This window comes from Fundulus heteroclitus, chromosome 5 (assembly GCF_011125445.2).
Source record: "Fundulus heteroclitus isolate FHET01 chromosome 5, MU-UCD_Fhet_4.1, whole genome shotgun sequence".
NCBI lineage: Eukaryota > Metazoa > Chordata > Actinopteri > Cyprinodontiformes > Fundulidae > Fundulus > Fundulus heteroclitus.
In genome coordinates, this window is record NC_046365.1 from 25,432,407 (window position 1) to 25,458,431 (window position 26,025).

The 26,025-nt window shown below is 40.9% G+C and overlaps 1 protein-coding gene across 2 annotated transcripts; it reads left to right on the forward strand.

The window, feature by feature from the left end:
• The first annotated feature begins 29 nt into the window (after positions 1-29).
• On the forward strand, positions 30-22,402 carry si:dkey-76b14.2 (DENN domain-containing protein 1B). Of its 2 annotated transcripts, XM_021311409.2 has the most exons (23): positions 30-758; positions 1,125-1,189; positions 6,765-6,808; positions 7,328-7,377; positions 7,486-7,605; positions 8,480-8,549; positions 8,634-8,714; positions 8,809-8,874; positions 9,709-9,762; positions 10,622-10,732; positions 11,027-11,127; positions 13,409-13,454; positions 13,554-13,655; positions 13,814-13,939; positions 14,032-14,133; positions 14,867-14,957; positions 15,774-15,814; positions 15,891-15,941; positions 16,032-16,079; positions 16,161-16,268; positions 16,434-16,507; positions 19,716-19,935; positions 20,013-22,402. In XM_021311409.2, exons 1-23 carry the CDS (start codon positions 742-744, stop codon positions 20,973-20,975), a joined length of 2,751 nt encoding a protein of 916 aa, XP_021167084.2. In that variant the 5' UTR covers positions 30-741; the 3' UTR covers positions 20,976-22,402. The 2 variants fall into 2 exon arrangements, with proteins under 2 accessions (XP_021167084.2, XP_021167085.2); XM_021311410.2 differs by lacking the exon at positions 8,809-8,874.
• Positions 22,403-26,025: the final 3,623 nt, after the last annotated feature.

Sequence of the window (26,025 nt, forward strand, 5' to 3'; positions counted from 1 at the left end):
TGCATTGTTTGGGAAGGGGAGGGGGGCTCCCTTTTGCCTTTGAAGACCATTTCAGCTTTCATCCTGGATAAAACTAATCAAAATGGAGACCTGTAGTTTTCAGAGGAGCCCAAGTGACACAAGGGGGCAGCAAAGGGACTGTGCCTTGTTGATCAGGATATGGATATTTCCTTAGTTCCAGCATTGAGAGCTTTAGCTACTGATACACTGTGATGTGGATCTAACTTCTGTTTATTTGAGCAATAGCAAGTCAACTCTGACTCGTCTCAATATGATGCATAAACAAACTTAAGCATGCATGATTGCATAAATCAAGTTGGACCGGATTCTTCATGAAGTTAAAACTGTATAAATTTGCTATCTCTAAGATATTCTTTTATTTAGCGATTCACCAAATAATCTCTGGGAAAGCTTTTATTTACTAAACTGATAATTTATTTTGGGAAGGATTAAGATCTGATGGGCCCTTGAAATGTAGACACGAGGACAAAGTGAATTGGGAGAAGTGCATAGCTCTAGGCTGTCTCTCAATGCACGTCATTCACACATTGACAAGAACATATTCAGATAGATCAGGAAGTGTTCTGTCACTCTAGTGCTGACTGAGCAGACTGCTGCTGCTGCCGGCTGTCTGCCTTCATATGTAACGGTGCTCGATCAGAGTTATGGCAGTCGTCTAACAAACCAAGGGCCTATCTCTCCTCCAGGACAAACACATGGAAACCATCGCATTCAGACAGGATGGGCTCTAGACTGAAGTAAGTTGGTGTATGATTTCTGTCGACCTCCATCATTGTAACTCTGCCTCTCACTCAGTTCTTGTGGTTTTTATTAACTTCCTCTCACAAAACTGCACAGGAAGTTTCCTGCAGCAACGCTGCTGGCCCTGTATCTACTGCCATACAAATAACTGGACTTGCTCTCATTCAAACGGCTGTACTGACAACACCTCTCCCTTAATAACAGATATGTTTTGGTTTCATACAGGTTAATCTAGTTGCTAGTTGCTTGCTTGTTGTAAATGTTTAAGATTTTTCTTTTTTTTTTTTTACTTCAGCAGTAGCGAACATGTGTTAAATAACAGACTAATCTCACACATTTGGTGTTGATGTCTTTCCTGTCAGACAAAACCCTGAGCGAACTTTCAACTGGTTTTTCGAAGCAACATGTCCTGTAGCCAGAGACAAAGGTGAGGACGCGCATTTCTTTCAGAGCAGCACACACACCCAGCCAGAATGATCAGTTTGCTGTTTTCGCTGCACATTTCTGGCTCTGTTCTGAAAACTGCCTATGCTTATCATATAGATGTACCCTTTGAGGTAGTCCGTTTTGGATCTTTTTGGTCATTTTCACTTTCAATCATATTTATGATCCCTATTGTTGTGTATTCAGTTTGCAGTGTGGATTATTTCATATCAAATGTTTTTTTTTTTTTCTGTACAGCTTTTTGATTTAACTCACATTGTTTCAAATTGTTCTTTTTATAAACTGAGGCCGATATTTTGTCTGCTACAACAAAGTTACTCCTCCAATGTTTCCTTGTCGCTCTGTGCAACTTTTACTTGTCATATTCCAACATGACTCAATGGGTTGCACAAACTAAGTTGCGCACAATCAGTGACTCACAACTCAAACACAAACAATTACAACGGCAATTGAAAGCGGCCTCAAACATGCAATATTGATTTATGTGCATCAGGGACACAATAAAATAAAATATATAAACTGTACGTGTGAAGCTCTTTTTGCTGTACTGACAGACACACATTCTTCCTGTCATGTGATCAGAAGAAACCACAACACCTCTTTTTAGTCAGAAGTAAATGCAAAGAGAGCATCCTGTTAACATTCTGTGTAATCTGAAGGACCCGGTACTGACCTAATGAGAATTCAAATTTAATATTCCTTAATTATTTAAAAATATATACATTTCACTTGTCCTGCTAATCTTGCATGATTAAAAGTTTTATATATTGCAAAGTTTCACTTCTAAAAGTGAAACTTTTATGTATATTCATTACACACACAATGAAATATTACCTCCAAGCGCTCTTTTGCCTTTGCGCCTCAACATATTGGAGCAGCTGGGCTTGTAAAAAAGCAAAAAGCGTCTGAACCATTTGTAATGTTTAACATTACAAATGCCTGTCCAACAAGACAGGAAATGCTGTGTGGTTGCTGGAGTAACGTCAGTTGGAAATAAACGATCGGAGTCCAGTTTAATATTGATTAGACACACATTGTAAACAGTCAACCACAGCACCAACGTAAAAATCAGCGCCTCTGATAGCATTCAATTTGCCCCAATTGGCCAACTCAATAGCAAGGGCCGCACATGTGATGTCAGCAGTGCATTATATGTAGCAGGCTAACAGAACAGTTTGAAACCTAAAAGATGCAGGACAGTCATTCCTGACGACCAAGGTTTAAGGCTCTTGGTCTCCACAATCAAGGGTAAGACTGCTGACTTGACATTGTCTAGGCTGTCTTTGACGACCACCATGAACGGTGTGAGGAAATTGTCATTGCTACAGAAGCTTGCTGTTCGTATAGTGCTGTGTTTATGTGGAAGGAAAACCTGGTATAAAAAGGTGCATAAGCGACAATAATGAGACGATGGTAAAGAAAAGCACATTCAATAGTTTTGGGGATTGTTTGGTCTGCAGTGCTTCAAGAGCTGCCAAATACAGGTGTGTGCAAGACAAGGACTGCACCTGCTGCATTTTCTTGTGCTAAGCCACTCCAGAACCAGTGTGGGAAATATCTTACATGAGCTGAAGAGAAAAATAATAAAATATTGCTCAGTGGTCCATACTCTTCTCGTTTAGACGAAAGCAAACATTGCATTTAAGTTAGAAATAAAGGTCCCAGAGTCTGGAGGAGATGTTAAAATACAAGCTACCTGATGTTCACTGAGAAGTTTTCACATTTGGTTCGCTGTCAGACAATAGAATTGTGTTTAATCTTGTTTCCTTTTTTTGTAATGTAAATTTAGTAAATTTACTAAAATCAATCAATCAAATCAAGTCAAACGTCAGCACAGTCATCTACCAGGAAATATTGGAGAAATTCATGCTTTCCTCTGCTGACAAGCAGTATATAAATGCTAATTTTAGTGCAAGGCAAGTTTTTCTTTCCTTTTATTTTTGTAAAGGACTATTTGTTCATAGGATAATAAAAATGGTTTACGGGAGAAAAAACAAACAAAGGAACAGAGTTTAAACAAAATTACTCAAGACACAATCCTATAAAAAAAACATTAAAAGTAAAAAGTAAAGAAGCTGAGATATGATATGAAAGAAATGAAGAAATCTCTAACCATTATGGTAAATGGCAGTAAAAGTAATATTTTGAGTCTTATTTCAAGGGAGTCTAGAGTCTCTGCACATCTCAGGTTTTCACAGAGTTTATTCCAGAGATGAGGAGCAGGGAGACACAAATCCTGCCTCGCCTTGTTTGGTTCTAGTACTAGAAAGTAAAGGGGCGACGTGGCACAGAGGTTAGGGGGTTCATCTTGCATTTGGTGGGTTGCCGGTTCGATCCCCTGCACTGACTCTGTCTCTGTCATTGTGTCCTTGGGCAAGACACTTCACCTGCATTGCCTGCTGGCGGTGGTCAGAGGGCCCGGTGGCGCTGGTTCATGGCAGCCTCACCTCTGTCAGTCTGCCCCAGGGCAGCTGTACAGTAGCTACTAACATAGCTCACCACCATCAGGGTGTGAATGTGTGTGTGAATGACTGTAGTGTGAAGCGCTTTGGAGGTCGTCAAGACTAGTTAAAGTGCTATACAAGTACAAGCCATTTACCATTTAAACACGTCCCTGATAACCTAAGGTGTCTACATTGATTCATATCTGACCAGCAACTCTAAAATGTGCTTTATAGACCATCAACAATACCTCAATCATTTTACAACAGGACGCAGTGCAGTCCTTTAAGGACTGGCGTGATTGTGACCCTTGTTCCTGGTATTGGTCAGGATTCTCGTTGTAGCATTTTGGATGAGCTACAGCTACCTGATTGATTTTTTTGTTTGTTTTTTACAAAGAACAGTACAGACACCACTACAATCATCTAACCTATTTGAAATAAAAGCATGCGGCAAGTATTCTGGATCCTGTTTAGACTGGAAACCTTTTATTCTGGCCACTTTGTAGGGCGATAGTTATTTGATTTTAAAATAGACTTCAGTAGGCTGTTAAAAGTCAGGTCTCAGCCGATGATCAAACTTTTTTTTCTTGCTCTGTGGTCTTCAGTTCCATTTTGACCTTGCATTTTTTTTAAGACTAAAAATAAGCAGATGTGACAAGCCAACACCACTGATGCAAACACGTTGATGACAAATTTAAAAACAACCCAGGCTTCCTGAACACCTCAGCAGGGCCGCAGACTGATCGCCCTGATGTAACTCTGCATTCATGCAGCGGCTCATATAAAAGGACCACTCACTAAATATTGACTGTATGTACTCCACAAGTACATATACATACTTTTTTTTCTTTTAAAGAAGATTAACATTTCTGGTTAAATAAATACTTTTCATTTATGTAATATTCTGATTATCAGTAATCATCAAAACTAGATAAAAATACGGTGGCCCTGAGGTGCAAAGCGCTACAACTTTAAGGAAAGCACCCCAACATTAATGAAAGCGCTACAACAATAAGGAAAGCGCTACAACATTTAGGAAAGCGCTACAACAATAAGGAAAGCACTCCAACATTAACAAAAATATTACAACATTAACAAAAGCACTTCAACATTAATGAAAGCACTCCAACAATAACGAAAGCGCTGCAACATTTAGGAAAGCGCTGCAACATTAACAAACCGGAAGAGGTACGTCCCAGTGGGAGACCTAAGAAATCGCTGATTGGACTACAGCTCGTTTTTACTTTTGAACCGAAAGTTATTCTGGCTTTACTGTGTTTTTTAAAACCATGAATGTTCTCGGTGATCCAAACCGTAAGATGCAGTCTAAAACGCCACTTAGTCTGTTTATAAGTTTCGCTTTTATTAATTATGCCTTTTTTTTTTACTACGTGCGCTGTGTTTCTGTACCTCAACACTCTGGTCTGCTCCTCTCCCCTTCCTCCCCTCGGACCCAGGGGCTTTTATCAGCGGCAGCCTTATCACTACGTTTAATGTCTCTCCACTCCTACCAAAATGTCCTAATTAAAATCAGTAGGAGAGTCCGTAGCTGTGTTTCATGCTATTTTCTTTTTGACGACACAGAACCAGTGGCGCTTCGGTGGGCGTGCTGCCTTGGCTTGAATTCAGGTGCGCAAAATTACGTTACATATAATTTAGGTGTGCACTTTTAAGGGTCATTTCAACAAGCTTGTAACATCAGGAGCTTCAGTTCAGACCCAATATTCATTCTCTTCCCTCTAAAGGAGCCCTATACAGTCTTTATTTATGCTTTTCCCCCACTGTTATCCCTCGCGCGCAGCGCACCAGGGTAAAATAGAGCAGCTGCGGATCATGCGTAAAGACGCCCACCCCCCCAGAAGCAAATTGTATGTTATCGTAGTTGATAATGAAACTACAGCTTATCATTAATCTATCCATGTTGGTCACATTTGTGAATGAGGCGGAGTTTGATCAAGCCTAAAAGGTCCAACATTTTCCCCTCAGCTTTAACCCTTAAAGCATACAGGGCTGCGTCGTTCACGCTGTGTCTTTACGCATGATCCGCAGCTGCTCTATTTTACCCTGGTGCGCTGCGCGCGAGGGATAACAGTGGGGGGAAAGCATAAATAAAGACTCTATAGGGCTCCTTTAGAGGGAAGAGAATGAATATTGGGTCTGAACTGAAGCTCCTGATGTTACAAGCTTGTTGAAATGACCCTTAAAAGTGCACACCTAAATTATATGTAACGTAATTTTGCGCACCTGAATTCAAGCCAAGGCAGCACGCCCACCGAAGCGGCACTGGTTCTGTGTCGTCAAAAAGAAAATAGCATGAAACACAGCTACGGACTCTCCTATTGATTTTAATTAGGACATTTTGGTAGGAGTGGAGAGACATTAAACATAGTGATAAGGCTGCCGCTGATAAAAGCCCCTGGGTCCGAGGGGAGGGAGGGGAGAGGAGCAGACCAGAGTGTTGAGGTACAGAAACACAGCGCACGTAGTTAAAAAAAAGGCATAATTAATAAAAGCGAAACTTATAAACAGACTAAGTGGCGTTTTAGACTGCATCTTACGGTTTGGATCACCGAGAACATTCATGGTTTTAAAAAACACAGTAAAGTCAGAATAACTTTCGGTTCAAAAGTAAAAACGAGCTGTAGTCCAATCAGCGATTTCTTAGGTCTCCCACTGGGACGTACCTTTTCCGGTTTGTTAATGTTGCAGCGCTTTCCTAAATGTTGTAGCGCTTTCGTTATTGTTGGAGTGCTTTCGTTAATGTTGAAGTGCTTTTGTTAATGTTGAAGTGATTTTGTTAATGTTGTAATATTTTTGTTAATGTTGGAGTGCTTTCCTTAAAGTTGGAGTGCTTTTCTTATTGTTGTAGCGCTTTCATTAATGTTGGAGTGCTTTCCTTAAAGTTGTAGCACTTTGCACCTCAGGGCCACCGTATTAAAACCCATCTATCACTCTGTCTCAACGTCAGGTTCATTTACTGAATTGAATCACTGAAAAATACATTAGGTTTTTGATAAAATTCTAACCTATTGAGATGTACTTGAGTGATTTAGTCATTTTATTATGTTTGTTGATTATTGTCACTTATTGAATTATGTTGTTTTAATGTTGCAGATCCTGGAGTAAGGTTTCAGTTTCCAGAAGACTACGGGGATGAGGTAGCTTCATGTTGTTATGAATGTTTTTAAACTATCATAGTAGCTTGATTTTAAATCACCTGACCATTCAAACAGTCAAATAATTAATTGGCAACATGAAATTGCCCTCCAAGCACTGCAGTTCAATGGACATTTTTTGCATGGCTCTTCCAGGATAGCCAGTCCTTGTCTTTATTTAGCTCAGGGGATATATAATTTTAACTTTACCCCACAGGTGTTGTACGGATTTAATCTAAAAACGATGCTGAAAGTCTGGCTTGTTAAGTCCATTGATTCATTCATTATTAAACCAACAATGTTACAACCAAGTTTTGACTTGTAGACATGTTTTTTGCCTTTCATTTTTTAATCAAATGTTCTTGTTTAGATGGAGTATAGTTTTATACTTTGCTCAGGGTGAAACATCATAAACCTGACATAGCTTTTGAAGTTGGATTGAGCACATGACCTTGTTGCGCAGAGCTTTTTTATTTGTCTCTCAGTTTTTTTAACGTTATTCCTTCATTGTCCTTTTTGTAGGAGTCTAGTCAAACGTTGCCCCGGTTCTGCTTCCCATATGACGTTCAAAGGTGAGAATGAAGTAGCAAATATTAGGATTTTATGTTCACACCTGGTTACATCTTCTTCCTGTTTGATTTTAACGAAATGTCCACTTCTCATCACGCTCATCTGCTCAGACCGAGGGATAATGTCGCCGTGCAGCACTTTACTTTTGTTTTGACTGACCTTGAAGGATGCCAGCGCTTTGGTTTCTGCCGTCTCACCAACAGCACACAGACGTGCCTTTGCATTCTCAGGTATGCTTATGTCTGCATAATTAACCTGTTGACATTCTTTTGCTCTCTGCCCCACCTCTGTCTGCTGGACACAAAACATTAGGGGTTGGAAGCAATGCTAAATCTGATCAATTTTATGATAAGCAGTAAAAAGGTTGCCAAAATGGTGATTTTATTTTCCAATCTGTATTATTGAAATTTGTATATTTACACTACCTGGAGAAATATTTTCACTTTATGGAAAATAATAAAACAGGACAGTTTAGATTTTTGTTTTCTTATCGGTTAAAAAATTATTTTTGGATGAAAACTTAAATAAGCTGGAGGTGATAGGTACTCTATTTTGTTTAAATTACATATTAAAGTCGTTTCCCACAATATTCAAAACCTGGCCATTTGCCACAACCCAGTAATTCGTGGCAGATGACCGTTCAAACTGAGCCTGGTACTTCTGGAGGTTTTCCTTCCTGTTTACGGGGAGTTTTCCTCTCCACTGTTGCTTCATGCATACTCAGTTTGAGGGATCGCTGCAATGCCATCAATGCAGATGATTGTCCCTGTGGCTCTACGCTCTTTCAGGAGGAGTAAAAGCTGCTTGTCAAGATGTGATAGAATCTGCTGGGTTTTTCCTTAGATAGGAAACTTTTGGACCAATCTGTCTATATGATTTGATTGCATTTAACTTTGTAAAGTTCCTTGAGGTGACGTGTTATGAACTGGCCCTAAATAAATAAAACTGAATTAAAGTGGCAGATTATTATGCAATTAGCATCATCACAGCCAAAGTTATCCAAAAACTAAACTTGATAAAAGGTAAAAGGACCTGGAAGGGTTAAACTTAATTCAATTTTCAATACATTTTCACAACAATTTAATTTCTTACAATTTCTTACAGTTATCTCCCATGGTTTGAGGTATTTTACAAACTTCTCAACACTTTGGCAGATTACCTCTCCAAAGGACAGGTGAGTTCTAGTTTGCAATCTCCTCTCTCTTCAATTCAGAAAGGCTTGCATGAGCATCACATTGATACAGCACCTCTTTAACAGATCAATGAGACTAAAGCGCTCCTGGCGGCGCTCTACAAGCAGTCCATACCGCTGGCTGCCGGATCTGTCACCCTGCAGATGGTAAGTCTCTTGAGTAGCCAATGAGAACCCCGGGAGTCACACTTGAGTTTGAATGTACTCTGTCAGTGGTTTGCGTATTTTGTTTTTTCCTGAGGGAGAGCAGCTTTTGGTGAGCACAGAGGTGTCCTGTCTTGTTGGACACACAGAGGGACAAGAGGCGGTGAGTCCTACAGGAGTTAGGCAGATCCAGCCGGGCCTGTGCAGACTTACTCCCTCCTGCTGGGAAAACGCTGGCTGTCTGTGCTTGATGACTTAAGCTTTTATGTGTGAACTAAACTCCGTTGACTCACCCCTCTGAAAGGTTATGTGTCTGTGCTGAACTTAACACAGTTAACTCTAGCTAGCTTTCGTCCTGGTCTTTGGATCGGATATGATAGTCTGCTAAAAACCCATGACTAATACCTCATAATGAAAGTGATTTGTCTGAGAACTTACTCCACATGGCTCTAAACTACAGCTTTTTGTATCATATACGGTTTTACATTTGAGTTTCATTCCAAAATGACGAAGCCATCTGCACCAGAAATACATTTGTGTTTCTAATTGATTTTCATACAAATTAACCCCTGATTGAAACTATAACTCTTTCCCACGTATCTATCTTAGGGCATGCAAATTTATTTTTCATGCAGTTGTTGTCCTTGCCTAAATAAGGTTTAGGCAGTCTGAATGCAGACTGTACGACCAAGGATTAGAAGTTTAATGAAATCCACAGGATGAACACTGTTTACTAAAAGGCTTTTTCAAAGGGTGGTGTAAATGGTTAAAAAAACAGGATATTTGTGAAACAGAAAGCAGTTCAGTGGCAGCTCATTTTGCACGTGAAAGCAGAATTTTGGCCTGATAATTTTGGAATGAAAAGGTTAAATGTTTTCTAACCACTTTTTATTCACATGCGTTCAAAGATTTGAGACTACACCATGATCCTACATAAAGTACTTTGTCTCTGTTTTTGCCTTCTTTCACTGTGGCTTCATTCTGTTTTTTTGGGCAGATTCCATATTTTATTGCTCCAGATCCAAGAAGTCTTCCTTCTATTCCTGAAAATGTAAGTATGGTTGGATAAATTGATTAGTTATTTGGTAAACAGACTCCACCAGTGTATACAGTTGTGTTGTTATAAACACCCCTGTTCTTTGAGGACCTCAGAGGTTTACCAGGAAACAGTCATTCAAACGGCATCATGAAGACATAGGAGCAAGCGTGTGATTCTCCGGTCAAGCGAGACAAAAAAGTAACATTTCGGCCCACTTCCAAAACACTAGGTGTGCTGCAGAGCAAAAATTGCAAAATCCCATGGACACATCATCCCCACAGGTAAACATGATGGTGGCGCCATCATGCTGGGGGGCAGGGAAGCTAGATAGAAGTTGTTGGAAAGGTGGATGGAGCTAAATACGGGGGGATCCTTGTAGAAAGCCTGTTAGGGGCTGCAAAGGACTTGAAGATAGAGTGGAGGTTTTACCTTCCTGGAAGACAGCAACCTAAAAATAGAGTCAGAGCCAAAAAAAGCATTGTTCAAAGCATATTGACGTGTTAGAATGGCCCAGTCAAAGCCCAGATACAAATCCCATTGAGAATCTGCTGCCCGATTTGAAATTTTATCTTGAGAGACATTGTCATCTAATTTAGGCTTTAATACTAATTTGGAAAACATTTTAGATTTTAGCAAAGCTGGTTGAGACATGAAAGAGTTGGCGGTTCTGTGGGTCTTCAATCAGGAAGGCTAAAAATAAATGTACACCACACCTTTTAGATTTTTATTCAGAATTATGCACTACTTTGTCTTGGGTTTGTGCATAAAATACTAATGAAACGTACCAAAGTTTCCTATGGTAATGTGACAAAATGTGAAATATTTCCTTGTATTCAAGGCACCTATGTGTCCTTTTTTTTGGCTTTATTAGAGAAACCTGACTGAGCTAATAGTAGCAGTAGATGTCGGGAATCTTCTTCAGCTCTATGCCAGCATGCTGTTCGAGAGGCGAATCCTCATCTTCGCAAGCAAACTCAGCACCGTAAGACACACTTTTGTTTCCGCATTTTTGTAGTATAACATTTAAAGATCTACAGCAGCCTGTTCAGATTTTGAATGCTTCCCTCAATTGATTAAAGTATAGCCCTCAGAATTACTTTTAAAATGTGGTTAGTCCATTTCTAAACCACTAATAAACCAAGATTAGGCTGTTATCACTTTATTTTTTTAAAAACACATGCAACTGAATTATTGTCTTCTTGTTGATAACATTTTGATCAGATAAGCACACAGTATGGGTTGCTGTATTTTAATGTCCTTCATGTTGTGTGTGCAGCTAACATCTTGTGTACATGCACTCAGCGCTGTGTTATACCCAATGTACTGGCAGCACATCTTCATACCTGTCCTGCCACCGCATCTACTTGACTACTGCTGGTGAGTCCATCCATCCATCCATCCATCCATCCATCCATCCATCCATCCATCCATCCATCCATCCATCCATCCATCCATCCATCCATCCATCCATCCATCCAGTCTACGCTGGTGTCTAAGGAGCTGCAGAGCTCCACAGCTGAGACCGGACGATCCGTCCGCCCGTCCGTCCGTCATCTTCCGCTTATCCGGGGTCGGGTCGCGGGGGTAGCAGCTTCAGTAGGGAGGCCCAGACGTTCCTCTCCCCGGCCACTTGGGCCAGCTCCTCCGGAGGAATCCCAAGGCGTTCCCAGGCCAGCCGGGAGACATAGTCCCTCCAGCGTGTCCTGGGTCTTCCCCTGGGCCTCCTCCCGGTGGGACGTGCCCGGAACACCTCACCAGGGAGGCGTCCAGGAGGCATCCTGACCAGATGCCCGAGCCACCTCAACTGGCTCCTCTCGACGTGGAGGAGCAGCGGCTCTACTCTGAGTCTTCCCCGGATGACTGAGCTCCTCACCCTATCTCTAAGGGAGAGCCCAGACACACTACAGAAAACTCATTTCAGTCGCTTATATCCGGTATCTCGTTCTTTCGGTCATGACCCAAAGCTCGTGACCATAGATGAGGGTAGGAACGTAGATCAACCGGTAAATCGAGAGCTTCGCCTTTTGGCTCAGCTCTCTCTTCACCACAACGGATCGGTACAGCGCCCGCTTCACAGCAGACGCCGCACCAATCCGCCTGTCGATCTCCCGCTCCATCTTCCCCTCATTCGTGAAGAAGACCCCAATATACTTGAACTCCTCCACTAGGGGCAGGACATCCTCCCCAACCCGGAGGAGGCACTTTACCCTTTTCCGGTTCAAGACCATGGTCTCAGATTTGGAGGCACTGATTTTCATCCCGGCCGCTTCGCACTCGGCTGCGAACTGCTCCAGTGAGAGCTGTAGATCCTGATGAAGCCAATAGGACCACGTCATCCGCGAATAGCAGAGACGCAATCCTAAGGCCACCAAAACGGATCCCCTCAACACCTTGGCTACGCCTAGAAATTCTGTCCATAAAAGTTATGAACAGAATCGGTGACAAAGGGCAACCTTGGCGGAGTCCAACTCTCACTGGAAACAAGTCCGACTTACTGCCGGCAATGCGGACCAGACTCTGACACCGGTCGTACAGAGACCTGACAGCCCTTATTAAAGGGTCCGGTACTCCATATTCCCGAAGTACCCCCCACAAGATCCCTTGGGGGACACGGTTGAATGCCTTCTCCAGATCCACAAAGCACATGTAGACTGGTTGGGCAAACTCCCATACCCCCTCCAGAATCCTGCTGAGGGTATAGAGCTGGTCCAGTGTTCCACGGCCAGGACGAAAACCACACTGCTCTTCCTGAATCCGAGATTCAACTATCCGATCTGTGGTCCAATGGACGGTCTGTCCATTGGACTACAATATGCCATACTCTCTAGAGCTGGGCTTTGTGGAAGAGTGGCCCGGAAAAAGTCATCTCATAGTGTTATAAACAAGAAGGCACATTTTGAGTTTGCCAAAAGGCACATGGGCAACTTCCCAAATGTATAGGGAAAGCTGCTGTGCTCAAATGAGACCAAGTTTGAACTTTGTGGCCACCATAGAAAACGCTACACCTGGTGAAAACCCCAACACGTCCCATCACCTCAAGAACAGCATCCCCACAGTGAAACATGGTGGTGGCAGCATCATGCTGTGGGCATGTTTTTCAGCATCAGAGGCTGGGAAACTGATCCAACTCGAGGGAAAGATAGCTGGTCCTAAATACACGGATGTTCTAGAGCAAATACTTGCATCAGTCTGTCTGTGATTTGAGACTGGTACGGAGGTTCACCTTCCAGGAGGACAATGGCCTGAAGCATCTGCTATAGCAACATTCGAGCGGTTTAAATGGAAACATTTGAATATGTTGGAATGGCCTAGTGAAAGTCCAGACCTCAATCCAATTGAGAATCTGTGGTCAGACTTAAAAATCCATATTCATTCAACATGAAGGAGCTGGAGCAGCATTGCCTTGAGAAAAGCTGCAGCTGGAACTGATGCAAAAGGTGGAGCAACAAAGTACTTCCTGATTCTTTTTTTGCCATGGAGGGTGGTATGTTCTGTAAATAAAATGATGCAAATTTCAAACAATTAATTTTAATTCCAGGTTGCAATGCAACAAAACTGGAGAAATTCCGGGGGTGTGGGGTTATTTAAAACTTGAGCGAGGCGCTGTACCTACCTACCTTTCTGACAACAGATTAACTTTATTTTCCTCTGGTTACAGTGCACCCATGCCTTATCTGATTGGAGTCCACACCAGTCTTACGGAGGTACCTCACTAACTGTATTACTACAATTTCACCAGCTTATGAACTGATCGAGTTTACTCTTATTGACTGATGTCTGAACCATGTATTTCCATCCATTAGAGGGTGAAGAGTCGTGGGTTGGAGGAGGTTGTTATTCTGAACGTAGATACTAACACACTGGAAACTCCCTTTGATGACCTTAAAAGGATACCATCAGATGTGGTAAAAAAAACAAACAGAAAAACTTTATTTAGATCTGCATAATTTAAGCATTTTGTTCTGCGTTAGTTGAAAGGAAATTGTTACTATATTATGTCTGTTAAGTCATCGGCATCTCCAGGAAGCAGCCTCTCATGAATTTCGTGTTTTTCCATAATCAGATGTCCGGCCTTAAGGTCTGTTTAAAGCGGCAGGCGGTTTCTCCCGGCTGTGGTGTCTCTCGAGCTTTCCTGAAAGCTCAAGCTCTGCTATTTGGAGGCTACAGGGATGCTCTCCAGAACGACAAGGTTTGTCAGTCACTTGGACGTATGGTAGACTAACATCAATGTTCTCACACGTTTTTGTGCTTGCTGCTGACTCTCTACACCTCTCTTCACAGGAAGGTGAAATTTATTTCTGTGAAGAGTTGTTTTTGGATCACAAGTCTGCCAGTATGAAGCAGTTCCTGCAAAGCGCCATTCATTTGCAATTCTTCAAACAGGTAAACAGCGACATCTACTGGACATATATGGCCACGTTTGTCTAGACTCTAGACAGACTGAAAGTGAAGAATAGAGCGAAATATTGCAGTTGGTTCATCAATGAGACTATCAGACTCTGATTTGAGATTTAATTGAAAAGCTTTTACAGATGTGCTAACAGGTCTCTCTTGTAAATGAGAATTTATAAGACTACCGGTATGAATAGAGGTTTCATTTTCATGTTTAAAGTTTTAGAAATAGTTGTTAAACCCTTTTTTGCATTGTTTTCAGTACAGTGGATAAGCAGTTTCCTTGGTCACGGATGGGTTTTGATGGCATATAAGTTACTAAATTGGACTCTATGGCAAATCCCTACACACTGCCACCCACTGGACATGCAGTGGAATTTCACGAGCAATGCCATCAAACTCGTGTCACAGGTTGCAGAACACGTTGGGAATGTGATCCACTTATAATAGATTTATAGGTTGAGAAAACATAGTAAAACTAGTTAATGACTGGCCTTTGAGGGTGAAAAGTCTCCTCGCAGTGCCCCTAATTTTTAGTTCCCTTGACAGATTCTCTTAAATTCAAGTCGGGACTCTGGCTGGGCCACTCCAAAACATTAATATTACACATAATCTTGCCAACTAACAAAGTTAAAAGTGCTAAATAATAAAAAAAATGGTTCAGAAAATTCTAAAAAAAGTAAAACCTTGGTTTAAAAGCTGTTTCTCCTCTTGTTTGTTTCAGTTCATTGATGGTCGCCTGGATATTCTTAACAAAGGGAATGGGCAAGATGACCTGTTTGAGGAAGAGATAACAAAATGTGAAATGACAGCAGGTGTGTATCTGGATGTTTTCAGGATGTCCCAATACAGATTATGTATTTATTTATTGCAAATACCAAGTCATTTAAAACTAGTAATCTGCGGATTGCAGGCCCAATCTGATACTTTAATAAAATCATTGCATGTGTTTGCTTATGCAGTAAAATGACAGGGTATAATTGATTATTTTGAAATCACTCACTACTAATACTCTGAATGCTGGGGTTTTTATTGGCAGATATTTTTTTCCCATCTGGGTTTCTATAAAATAGCCTGATTTTTATTAACCAACTGACATAACATAAGCAGCAGTTTTAGTAAATTCAAGTTATGTTCCTGCTAAAAATGCAGGTATGTTACCTGTGTTTTGATATGACATGTTGATAAATTGATTTGTTTTACATTTAAAAGAGGTGCCAGTAAAAGTGAGCAAAAAAGTTGCTCTGCTTCATAACCTTTAAGTATATATATATAAAAAAGATCTAATAATTTTTTAGCTGACCACCACACAGCTCTACGCTGACTGACAGGGAGCTGCAACAACCAATACAATCACCCTGTCAATGTGGAAACAATTAAAAAGCTTCTAAAACACTTCATTGTTTTAAATCTGGCTTTACAGTCACAACAAACCCACAGACAGAACAACAGGGATTAAAAGCTATGGCAAGATTATTCTGATTCTGATCATTTAATATTTCCATGAATTAAATACTGACCTCATGTCTCATATCAGATCGGGACATCCTTTGTATATGTGTGTGTAAATTTTTTTCAGATTGGTGAATTACAACTCTTTCGGGTTTCTTTCTTTTGAATCTAATTTATAGGAAGAGGCAAATCTTATCAGCAGTTAGTTGGAAATTTAAAGGTAAGTTTACTTGACAATTTCTGTATTCCTTATTGGCCCGAAAGGTCCAACATTAATGGTCTTGTACTTTAAACAGAGAGGCGGTGGAGCTCTGATTTTAAATATGAAGACCAAAGCAAATAGGAAGGTGAGTGCATAAAGACATTATTTGACTGGGGTTTAGGGAGGACAGCTCTGTATTGCAGGTTCCACCTAACTATTTATTGTTGTTGAACAGACCAAAGGTCTCACCAGGTCCGGTTTTAAAAACCTGCTGATTAACAAGGTAGGCTCATATTCATGTAGGTGGCTCCTTTGATTTATTCCAATGCTCTTGGCATCCAGTACTTTGCTACGTGTTATGCAGGTCCACCACGAGGATCACAACCTTCAGAGGGGTGGATCGATGTCACACCGCCGTGCCCAGTCTGACAGCTTACAAAGCCGCCTGCCAATCACGCAGCACTTCGGAAAAGTTAGCATGCAGTTTTTTTTTTTTTTTCACGTGCCAAATTTGATTCAATTTACATGCTGCTAAATATATATCATAGACAGTCTCTTATTTGTACTGTTTCTTTGTATTGTCTTCCAACTGTTTTAATCACATTTATTTTGGTGTCTTCACCTCCTGTTCCATCAGTCACGACCCCGTCGACCTGTTCAGAAACTCAGAGGCAAGGATATCTCAAAGGACCCTGAAGACCTCTGGGACAGGTGGGAAGTCCACGTTCATACTCAAGCATGTTTACTTTAATATTGTTTCACATTTCTTTTCACCTCTTTGCAATAGTACTTCGATTCAAAGATTCAAAATACTGTCTTTAAATGAGAAAATTCCTTAAAAATATCTCTAGCCTGAGCTCTAAACACCCTGTAGCGACATGAAAAACTTGCAAGCCACATGGGTTAATTCTGGATTGTTTTAAAAAGATGCACCCTCCTAAAGAAGACCACAAGATTAAAAAGAACACAGGTGTGATAACAAAATTTCTGAACTATTTTATGTCTACATTTATATTGCTCAAACAACCTCCTACCATCGCAAAAGCACCATATTAGTCTGTTCTTTATGGTAAACTAAGCTCCAAGGAAAGCGTTTCCGAGAGCATAGTTAACGTTTGAGACTCAGAAAAAGTTTAGTTTGTCTGTTTAGAGCAAGTAAAATATCATTTAAGTTATTAGTCGTATTTGTAAATTGGAAAGCAACATTTGTAGGCTTTTTTTTTTATTTCAAGTCTTATAAATTCCCACTTTGCTTTCCTAAGTATACTACCGCTCAAAAGTTTGAGGTCACTTAGAAATGTACTTACATTTTTAATGAAAAGCACATTTTTTTTTTGTCAAAATAACATTAAAGGAGACTTATCATGCTTCGTAATGTCTTTCTTTTCACATTTGAATAATTCAGTTGTGGTTTATATGACGTTGAACTTGGGATTGGTATCTTTCACATTTCAAAGACGATACCCGGTACTCAATACCGGTACTTAACGGTACCTATTTTCAGTACCTTTGTGTATGTGTAGCTTGCGGATGAGGCAGCAGCAGTTGCCTGTCTGTGAGATAGTGCTTGGGGAAGTGGGAACAGGCTCACAGCAGCACTCGCCGCTCTCGCAAGACAATAACTCCAGAACGATTAGTACTTTCACGGGAAGTCACCAATAACAGAAGAAAGGCGCTAGATTTTTCACTAGTCGCTTTTTTGAAAAAGAAAAAGTCGCTGGATGAGTCTGTAAAGTCTCTAAATATAGCAAAAAATGTGTTAAATTGCTAGCAGTGACCAGGTGCTTCCTCAGATTAGAAGTATTCCCACCGCTGGCCTTGTACTTCGCCTCACAAATATTGCAGTGAGCACTTCCTTTCAGCCATGCTTGCTTTGCTCACTAGACCAGTGCCTACTGACATCATTCCGCTCTTGTAAGTGTAAAGCTGTGTCCATGTCCGGCATGGAAAATCGCCTACTCTTCTACTCCCCCAGTGTCACAGTGATGCGTTCATGTACCAAAACATGGTACCTTTTGATTTTATGTGAATTGTTACTCGGTAGTATCCACGGGATTTGTTCGGTATCTATAAAAGTGCCAAATCCGGTACCCATCCCTACGTGCAATGCTTGGTCTGAATTGCTCTTTATTGTTGGCCCACTGCCCCTCTTACCCCTGTTCTGAGGTTCGTCTGAGAGAAACTTGTTTTGCTGTGGTCTCTTTAAATGCAAAAGTGACACATCACACCCCAGCCCCCTGCAGGTCTTAGCCATTTTTGTAGTATGCTGGGGGACGGTGTAATGAAATATGTAGGTTAGTACACCCAACAACCGAACATTTTCACCTATCCACTTGTAGCTTCTGCATCCATCAACTTGCACTTCAAAATGGAGGCAAAAAAAAAAATGCGGATTTACAAAATTAGAAAGCCGGAAGTTTATGACCTTCTTTAGAAGCTATGTAGCAAATACTGTGACATTATTGTTCAAAAACCATAACAGAGAAAGCTGAACAGCTTGAAAAATATGACCCAGCCAGATTATTAAGATATCTACATACATAGAATATGAAGAAACTACATTAAAATTTTGCTCACTTATAAAGACTCCACATACACAGCAAAATGTATTGAAGGGCTCAAAAAGTGGATTTTGCACGATGTGTCCCTTTTAAATTAATCGGAAATACAGTCTAGATTTTGTGAAGGTGGTATTCTGTCTATCATGGAGTGGGCATCAGTCACCAGATCTCAACCCTGTTGTGGGAGAAGCTCGAAAAGCTTGTGGCAGGAGCTTCCGTAAGCTTCGGGGTGCCATTTCCTCTGATTACTTCAACAAACTGACAGATTGAACGCCAAAGGTCTGCAAGGCTGTAATCACTGCAAATGAAGGATTCTTTGATGAAAGCAAAGTTTGCAGGACAAAATTATTTCAAGTACAATTCATTATTTCTAACCTATATTTTCTATTTATTTAGCGACTCATTTCATGAATAAAATGTGAGGGTTTTTTTTTGGAAAACATGACATTTTTTTGGGTGACCCAACCCTTTTGAGTGGTAGTGTAATTTCGACCCCATTGGATCTATGCTCACTGCTGTGGATCTCCACAGATTAACTGATTATAATGCCCAAGGTAGTAAAAGTCACAAAGAGAAATGAAACCACAGACAAGAAAGAGAAGAGGGACTTATCGCAACTGATGTGACAAAGAATGTTTTCATTTACCAGAAATGTCAGAATTACACCGTTTCAGAGTACATGCAGTCTTTCTTCGTATCTTGACTTGGTAAAAAGGCTGCTCAAGTATTGAGTTACTGATCATAGCATTTTATATTTAAAATTATGTCATCAAACAAAAAGATAAAGTTGTGTGCAAATAAGAGATGTTTTTTTTTTTTTTTTTCAAATAAATGTATACACTGATATAGTGCACATGTATTGATGGCAATCCATTCCTCTAAATGGGAGTGGACAAAATAGGCCAAAACATGATCACATGAGAAATAAATAGCACGGCCACGTGAACGCCAACTGCTGACATCTCTGACATATGCAGAGGGAAACTTATTTTAATCTCTTCCCTTTTTAAGGTTTTGTTTCCACTTTATGATCTCAATGTATGACAGTTTATAGTTCTGTAAAATGAAACCTGACATAGAATAACCTAGAACACAATCTCCTGAAAAATCAATAATAGCAAAAAATTACTGATTAACTTAGTAATAACTAAACTGCTTTTCTTTCTGGCTACAAATGTATTGTACCATCTAAACAGTTCTTATAAGTCCTTTCTAATCATATTTGCCTGTTTAATACTCATGTAAAGTTATCAAACTGAGGTGCCATGGCTTGTTCTGCACAAATTGAGCTTTTTGTCTTACAATCTTACTATTTATGACTTTTCTTTCATATTATTGATGTGGCTTTTTGTTCTCAGTGAGGTGTCGGGACCTGCTGGACAGCCTGACTCTGAGCTCCCGAAGGAAGAAGATGACGAAGAAGAAGAAGATTCACCGTTATGTGACTCAGAAGAGATGGATCTCCTCGGTGAGATCTTTGACACGCTTAGTTCACGCAGCTCCCATGACCGAGGCCTGTTGTATGGCACTCGCAGCCTGGATTTGTTTGGACCAGACAGCCATGATTACATCATAAAGGTAAAAGAATGAGGTAATAAACAAAACTCCCGAACTACATGGAAATTCTGTCTAATTCTCCCTCGTTTGTTTGTCAGCATGGTCCAGCCAACCCCAGTCAGGAGAGCCTGTCCCTGTCCATCAGCGGCAGCGGCAGCTTGCACAGCTGGAATCTGGAGACCACCGAGGAGCTTTCAGATCGGACCGAGGACTCAGACTGGCATTGCCTGGACACCAGCTTGCCAGAGGAGGCGGGGGCAGAATGTCTTCTGTTGGAAACTGATGTCGCAGAGCATGAAGCAAGACAGAGAGAGGTCAGAGAAAAAGAGAAAGACACAGATGGAGAAATAAATGACAAGAAGGATATCCAACATAACATAAATAACTTTAAGGAAGTCAAGGTAGAAGAGGAGGGAGGTAAAGAAGATCAAGAAGACAAGGCAAGCTTTGAGGAAATCAGTGCAAAAGAAATGACTGAAGGAACGGAAGACGAAAGCGTAAAGGATACAAGGAAAGATGATGAAATCAAGAGTGAGGAGGTGGCTGTGGTACAAGATGGGGAAAAGGAAAAAAATGGCATGCAAGACAATGAGACAAAGGAAGCAATGAAAGAAACCTACGAAGGAAACAATAATGATTCTAAAGAAGGATTGAACTTAAAGTGTATAAACAGGGATGGCCCACTTTCGAACTCAGTGGATGAACAAAGTGAAGCTACAGTCATGCCAGGGCCTGATAACATTGCTGCTGACCCTAAACTACCTGCATCTCAAGAAAAAGAGAGCGATAAAACCCCAAGGAAAGACGAGCAGTGGGTGCGCCTGACCACAACTCCTCCCAAAGTGCTTTCTGCTGTGGCACGCTTCCAGGATCAGCCATACAGCCAGCAAGGCTTTCAGCTGAGGTCCACCTCCAAGAACCCTGCGGAGGCTGTGTTTCGATGCAGGCAAAAGGTACAGAATCTGTGTGACTCGGACACAAACAAAAACTCAGAGGCACCCGAGGAGGAAGAACGCCCACCAGTCAAAGTGTCCGAACTGAAGAAGAGATTTGAAGCTTAATAAATGGAACAGCTCAGTTTTCATCCAGCCATGATTTTGTATAGGTAATCAGGCGATAGAGGTTAAAAATCCAGAAGCAAACCCAAACATCCCTCTCCAACTCTGAGGGATTCCTAAGACCGATGGGACATATAGTCCCATCAGTAAGTTCTGGTTCTGCCCCAGGGTCTTCTTCCAGATGGGCATGATTGGGAAAACTCCAAAGAGAGGCATCCAGGAGACATCCTGACCAGATGCTGAAGCATTTTAGCTTTTCCTTACGTCAAAATAAATCCCCAATGGACTCTGTCCTAAGCCAAGATGTAAGTCTGATTGCTCTATTGAAGGTGAACAAACAGTAAATATATATATATATATTTAAAGGCTCAGGATTAAGCTACAGCAACCACCATTGACTCAAAAAACAAAAACAATATTTCATTCTCTGGGTTCAAGTTTCTGGTTTTGGTGACCCCCCCCCCCCCCCTCCAATATTAATATTAAGTTTTAATGCAAAGTTAGCTCATGTGGCTAAAAACTAGCCTGGCCAGTCAGACTGATTTTCACAGAGCACAAGTCAGTCTGGTAAGACTCCATTCACTCCGACCCAAAACAGACCGAACCAATCACAGCGCGGGAGGCGGCACTTTATGAGTCACTCTCAGTGGCAGAATTACCCATAATGCAGCAATGCTTCTCTGCTACCATAACAGGATAAAAAAATTGTTTACTGGAGAGTGTGCTCCTTGGCTTGTCATGTTTTACGGACTACAAATTGAAAAAGCAGAGCGCGTCGCTTGGAGTTTTCAGCGTCACATCCATAGTTATTAGTTCTAACATGTTGACATTGACCCTGTTAGTCCCGCCTTTGAAATCGGGCTCTACCAGCTCCTTACCAGACTGATATGCAGTGAATACAGCATGTCAGTTTGGCTGGCCAGAGTAGCTAAAAACAAGATGCAGCACAAACAAAAACAAAAAAGCACTTTGAAGCAGACGAGATTTGCTTTCAAGCCATTTCTCAGCTCTTCAACATGCATCACTGAATGACCAATCGGCATGACCGGATAAGCAGTAACTTTGAGATACTGTATCTTTAAGTACGCTCTTCAGGATAGGGATCTGTGTTACTGTAACTCAGATGTTGTTCAGCTGAGAAAATGGTGACAAAACCAGTCCCAGTGCCCTACTGCAGATAAGGGATAGATTAGTGACAACTTCACAAAATCTCACTTTAAAAAAACCAACCTATTGCTTGAAAAGGCAATAAGGTTTTTTTTTTACCTTAGATGGGAAGATCCCATTTATTATTTGTTCTTAAAGTGTATTCATGTTGATTTGCAGCTCATTCGTTTCTTTCTTGCACAAACTGACATTTCAAATACATGAGCTTTGCGATTTTGTGGAATGTGCTAACAGAATATAAATAAAAGGCTTTAACAAACTAAGCTTGTCTATTGAAACTTTTTCTGTCTTGCAAAAAAAAAGAAAAGAGCGGGAATTCTTCATTAGCACACAGTGATTTTAATCAGACTCCTTACCTGCCATGTGCGCGCATATCCTGGAATTAAACCTTTTAAACACCATAAATAACAAGTGCATTCCGGTTAGTGTTTTAGGTCAACATCTTTAACATGCATACAAAAATTACATATTTTAATGGGCATTTCTATACAAAATACAGTTCAGTAAATAGTTATGTAGAAAAAGTGATTTAAATAGAAAAACAGAGCAAGCCATCCACACTGACGTTTTTTTTTCCTCTGGTGGATTGACTAATAGATCAATCCATTTGTTGCCACAGAATAAAAAAAAAGTAACAGCACAAAAACAGTTTAGATTTGAAAACATTTTGGTGCTCATTTGTGACCCTGATAAATGCAGCATGGTAACATCAAGCGCATTCAATGTCTCTTTATATAAGGCGCTCTTCTTTGGGCAACGGCAGAGGCAGGCTGGGCCTCTCGGGTGCGGTTGCTCTTGATTGTTTCTTCTCCTCTGCACTGGGCCTGTACTTTCCCTCCATCCTTCTTTTCTTCCGTATGACGCACAGCAGGAGCAGGAGGGACAAGGTGAGCAGGGAAAACCAGCTGAAGACAGACACCGACATTGCGGGTGGGACCGACGCCTGAATTGCGTAACACCTGGGAAAGGAAATCACACGAAGGTCAAGTTGTCATGTGGGCAAAACAAAAGAGGACCTTCTAACTTAAAAGCAGTGTTCAATTTCACAACTCTGTGCAAGTTTTGTGGGTAAAAGCACTCAGCCAAACAGAAGAAGCCACAATCAGTCCTTTACTCAGCAAATCTGAGTTCATAAAAGTGTTTAAGCTTGTGTTGCAGTTAATCTTAAAGTAGGATTACATGCTGGTCATTTAACCACCTCATCAATTTGCACTTTGCTAGTTTTTGTCATTTCAGACCCATACTTTCGGTACAGATAAGGAGCTTTTGAACACAGAACCTTTTGTAAAAGGTAAATGGCCTCTACTTGTATAGCACTTTAATTAGTCCGACGACCCGAAGCGGTTTACACTACAGTCATTCATCATTCACACCCTGACGGTGGTGAGATATGTTAGTAGCCACAGCTGCCCTGGGGCAGACTGACGGAGGCGATTTTTGGATAATTTTGCTTATGCTGACAGGTAATTCCCTAAATTTTCCTCAATGTATAGTACAGAAACGTGTTTATATATTGAGTGGCAACATTAATAGGTACACATTGCTAGTGCTGGATTTGAGATCATTAGAGCCACAGAACTGCCTTCATTTCTAAGGCCATAAATTCATCAAAGCTTTAGAAATGTTGGGTCCAAATTGATACAATAGTATCACATAGATGCTCCAGACTTGTCACATCCATATTGTGAATTTCCTGTTCCACTACATCCTAAATGTTTTGTTTTTTGGGATTGAGACCTTGTGATTGAGACCAATGAACTAGTTATGTCCAAGAAACCAGTGCCAGACTTTTGTACTGTGCATTGGTGCGTTACCGTGTTAAAGAAATTTGAACATGGGTACATTGTGGTCATAAGGGATGGACATGGTCTGCAAAAGTATTCAGGCAGGCTGTTATCTTTAAAAATGCTCAGTTGGCACTAAGGGAGCCAAAATGTGCAAAGACAATATCGGCCACACCTTTACAACACCAGCAGAAGCAGTAGCATGCCTCAATTGTTGATTCAAGTAAAGATGGGCCCATCCTTTTGTGTCTAACCAAATTTTACATCTGAATTAGGCAGCTGAACTCAAGACTCATCATACCAGTCAGCATTGTTTCCAATCCAATTAAGATGTATTGCTGTCCCAGTTTCCCGTTCTTAGTTGACAGGTGTTGCACTCAGCATGGTCTGCAACTCCTGCAGCTCATTTTCTTTAAAGTTGAATCTGTTGTACATTCAGAGATTGCATTCCTCATAACACGGTTGTAACTAGTGTTTGTTTGAGCTACTGTTGTTCAACTTGTGGATCTGGGAGTCCATAGTGCAGCAACACATTTTTATTTTCCTCAGTAAGATCAATCAATCTGAAAGTAAATATTATGAAAAGCTTTTATCATGTGATATAATGTCAGACAACAATGGGAGGTAAAACCAATCTAGCTCCCTATCGATCTGACATTTTACATATAAAAAGGACATAGATCTGCTACTTGTCATTAATGAAACTTAGAAATGCCTGCTTCTGAAAATGACTAAAGGGCGGATGAGAGCAGATCCTTTGATTCTAAGGGGCTTTCATGATCAATTTAACCGTAGGCTGCATCCAAAAACATATTTTGGGTTAGGACTCTTTAGCCGAAGCGGAAATGTGTTGGCGGTCACCATGATAAGTGCTGTCCGAATAGTGCAGTCAGTAAGGAAGGAGGTAGGAAATGGAGCTGGTTTGCTTCCTCTCACAGCTACTTTAGTATAGTACTTAGAAATGTCACTTATCTGAGCTAAGGGGAAACGGAACTAGACTGTTGCTCAACGGTCCAATGTCCTGTTTTCTGATCAAAGCAACTTCTGCATTTCATCTGGAAATAAAGGTCCCAGAGTCTGGAGGAAGAGTGGATAGGCACAGAATCCACGTTGCTTGAATTGCAGATTGAAGTTTCCACAGTCAGTGATGGTTTGGGGAGCGATGTCATCTGCTGGTGTTGGTCCACTGTGGTTTCTGAGGTCCATAGTCAATGAATCCATCTACCAGGAAGTTTTAGAGCACTTCATGCTTCCCTCTCTTGACAAGCTTTAGGGAAATGCTGATTTTATTTTCCAGCTGGTTCAATGACCATGGTGTTCCTGTTCTTGATTGGCCAGCAAACTCCCCTCAACTGAATCCCATCGAGAATATATGGGCTGTTGTCAAGAGGAAGACCAGAGACACCAGACCCAACAAGCCAGATGACCTGAAGGCTGCTAACGAAGCAATCTGGGCTACTACTACATTATGTAGGCCCACAGGCCGATCGCCTCAACGGCATGGTGCATTGATGCAGTAATTCCTGCAATAGGAGACCCAATCAAGTATTGAGTACATAGAAATGAAGGTCCTTTTAAGAAGCCTGACATTTGTGCTTAAAACATGCCTTTTTCACAGGTTCAATGTAAAATTCTCATTTTCTGAGACAATGAATTTTGGATTTTCTATAAGTCTTAATCATTGTGATGTAGGTAAATAAATAACTCTGCTTTTGTGTTGATCACCAGCTAATTATTTGCACGTAGTTTCCTGGAGGCCTCATATCTCAATTGAAAAAAATTAGACAAGTTATCTGGTACTGGTGCAGGTTACATGAGCAGGCAATGTTTAACTCGTCGCCACACACGTCTACATTCCTGATGATAAATAAACATTCACTGCTTGGGGAACAAAAGTCAAGTCTGGTCTTACAACTACGGCTGGACAATTAATCGCATTTGCAATATAATTGCAACTTAAAAAAAAAAGCAATTTCCAAATCGCAGAGGTCTGTAATTTTTGGCTATAACAATTGATGAATAAGACATGTAATTTAGGTGTGGATGTGTTTAAAGTGGGTTTGCCTCCACAAGGAAGGGGAGAGAATTGCAGCAGGGAAATA

Coding starts and splice junctions, on each gene's coding strand:
- si:dkey-76b14.2 (XM_021311409.2), top strand. Junction 8,550..8,633: donor ATTACCTCTCCAAAGGACAG/GTGAGTTCTAGT, acceptor CCTCTTTAACAG/ATCAATGAGACTAAAGCGCT. Junction 13,940..14,031: donor ATGCTCTCCAGAACGACAAG/GTTTGTCAGTCA, acceptor CTCTCTTCACAG/GAAGGTGAAATTTATTTCTG.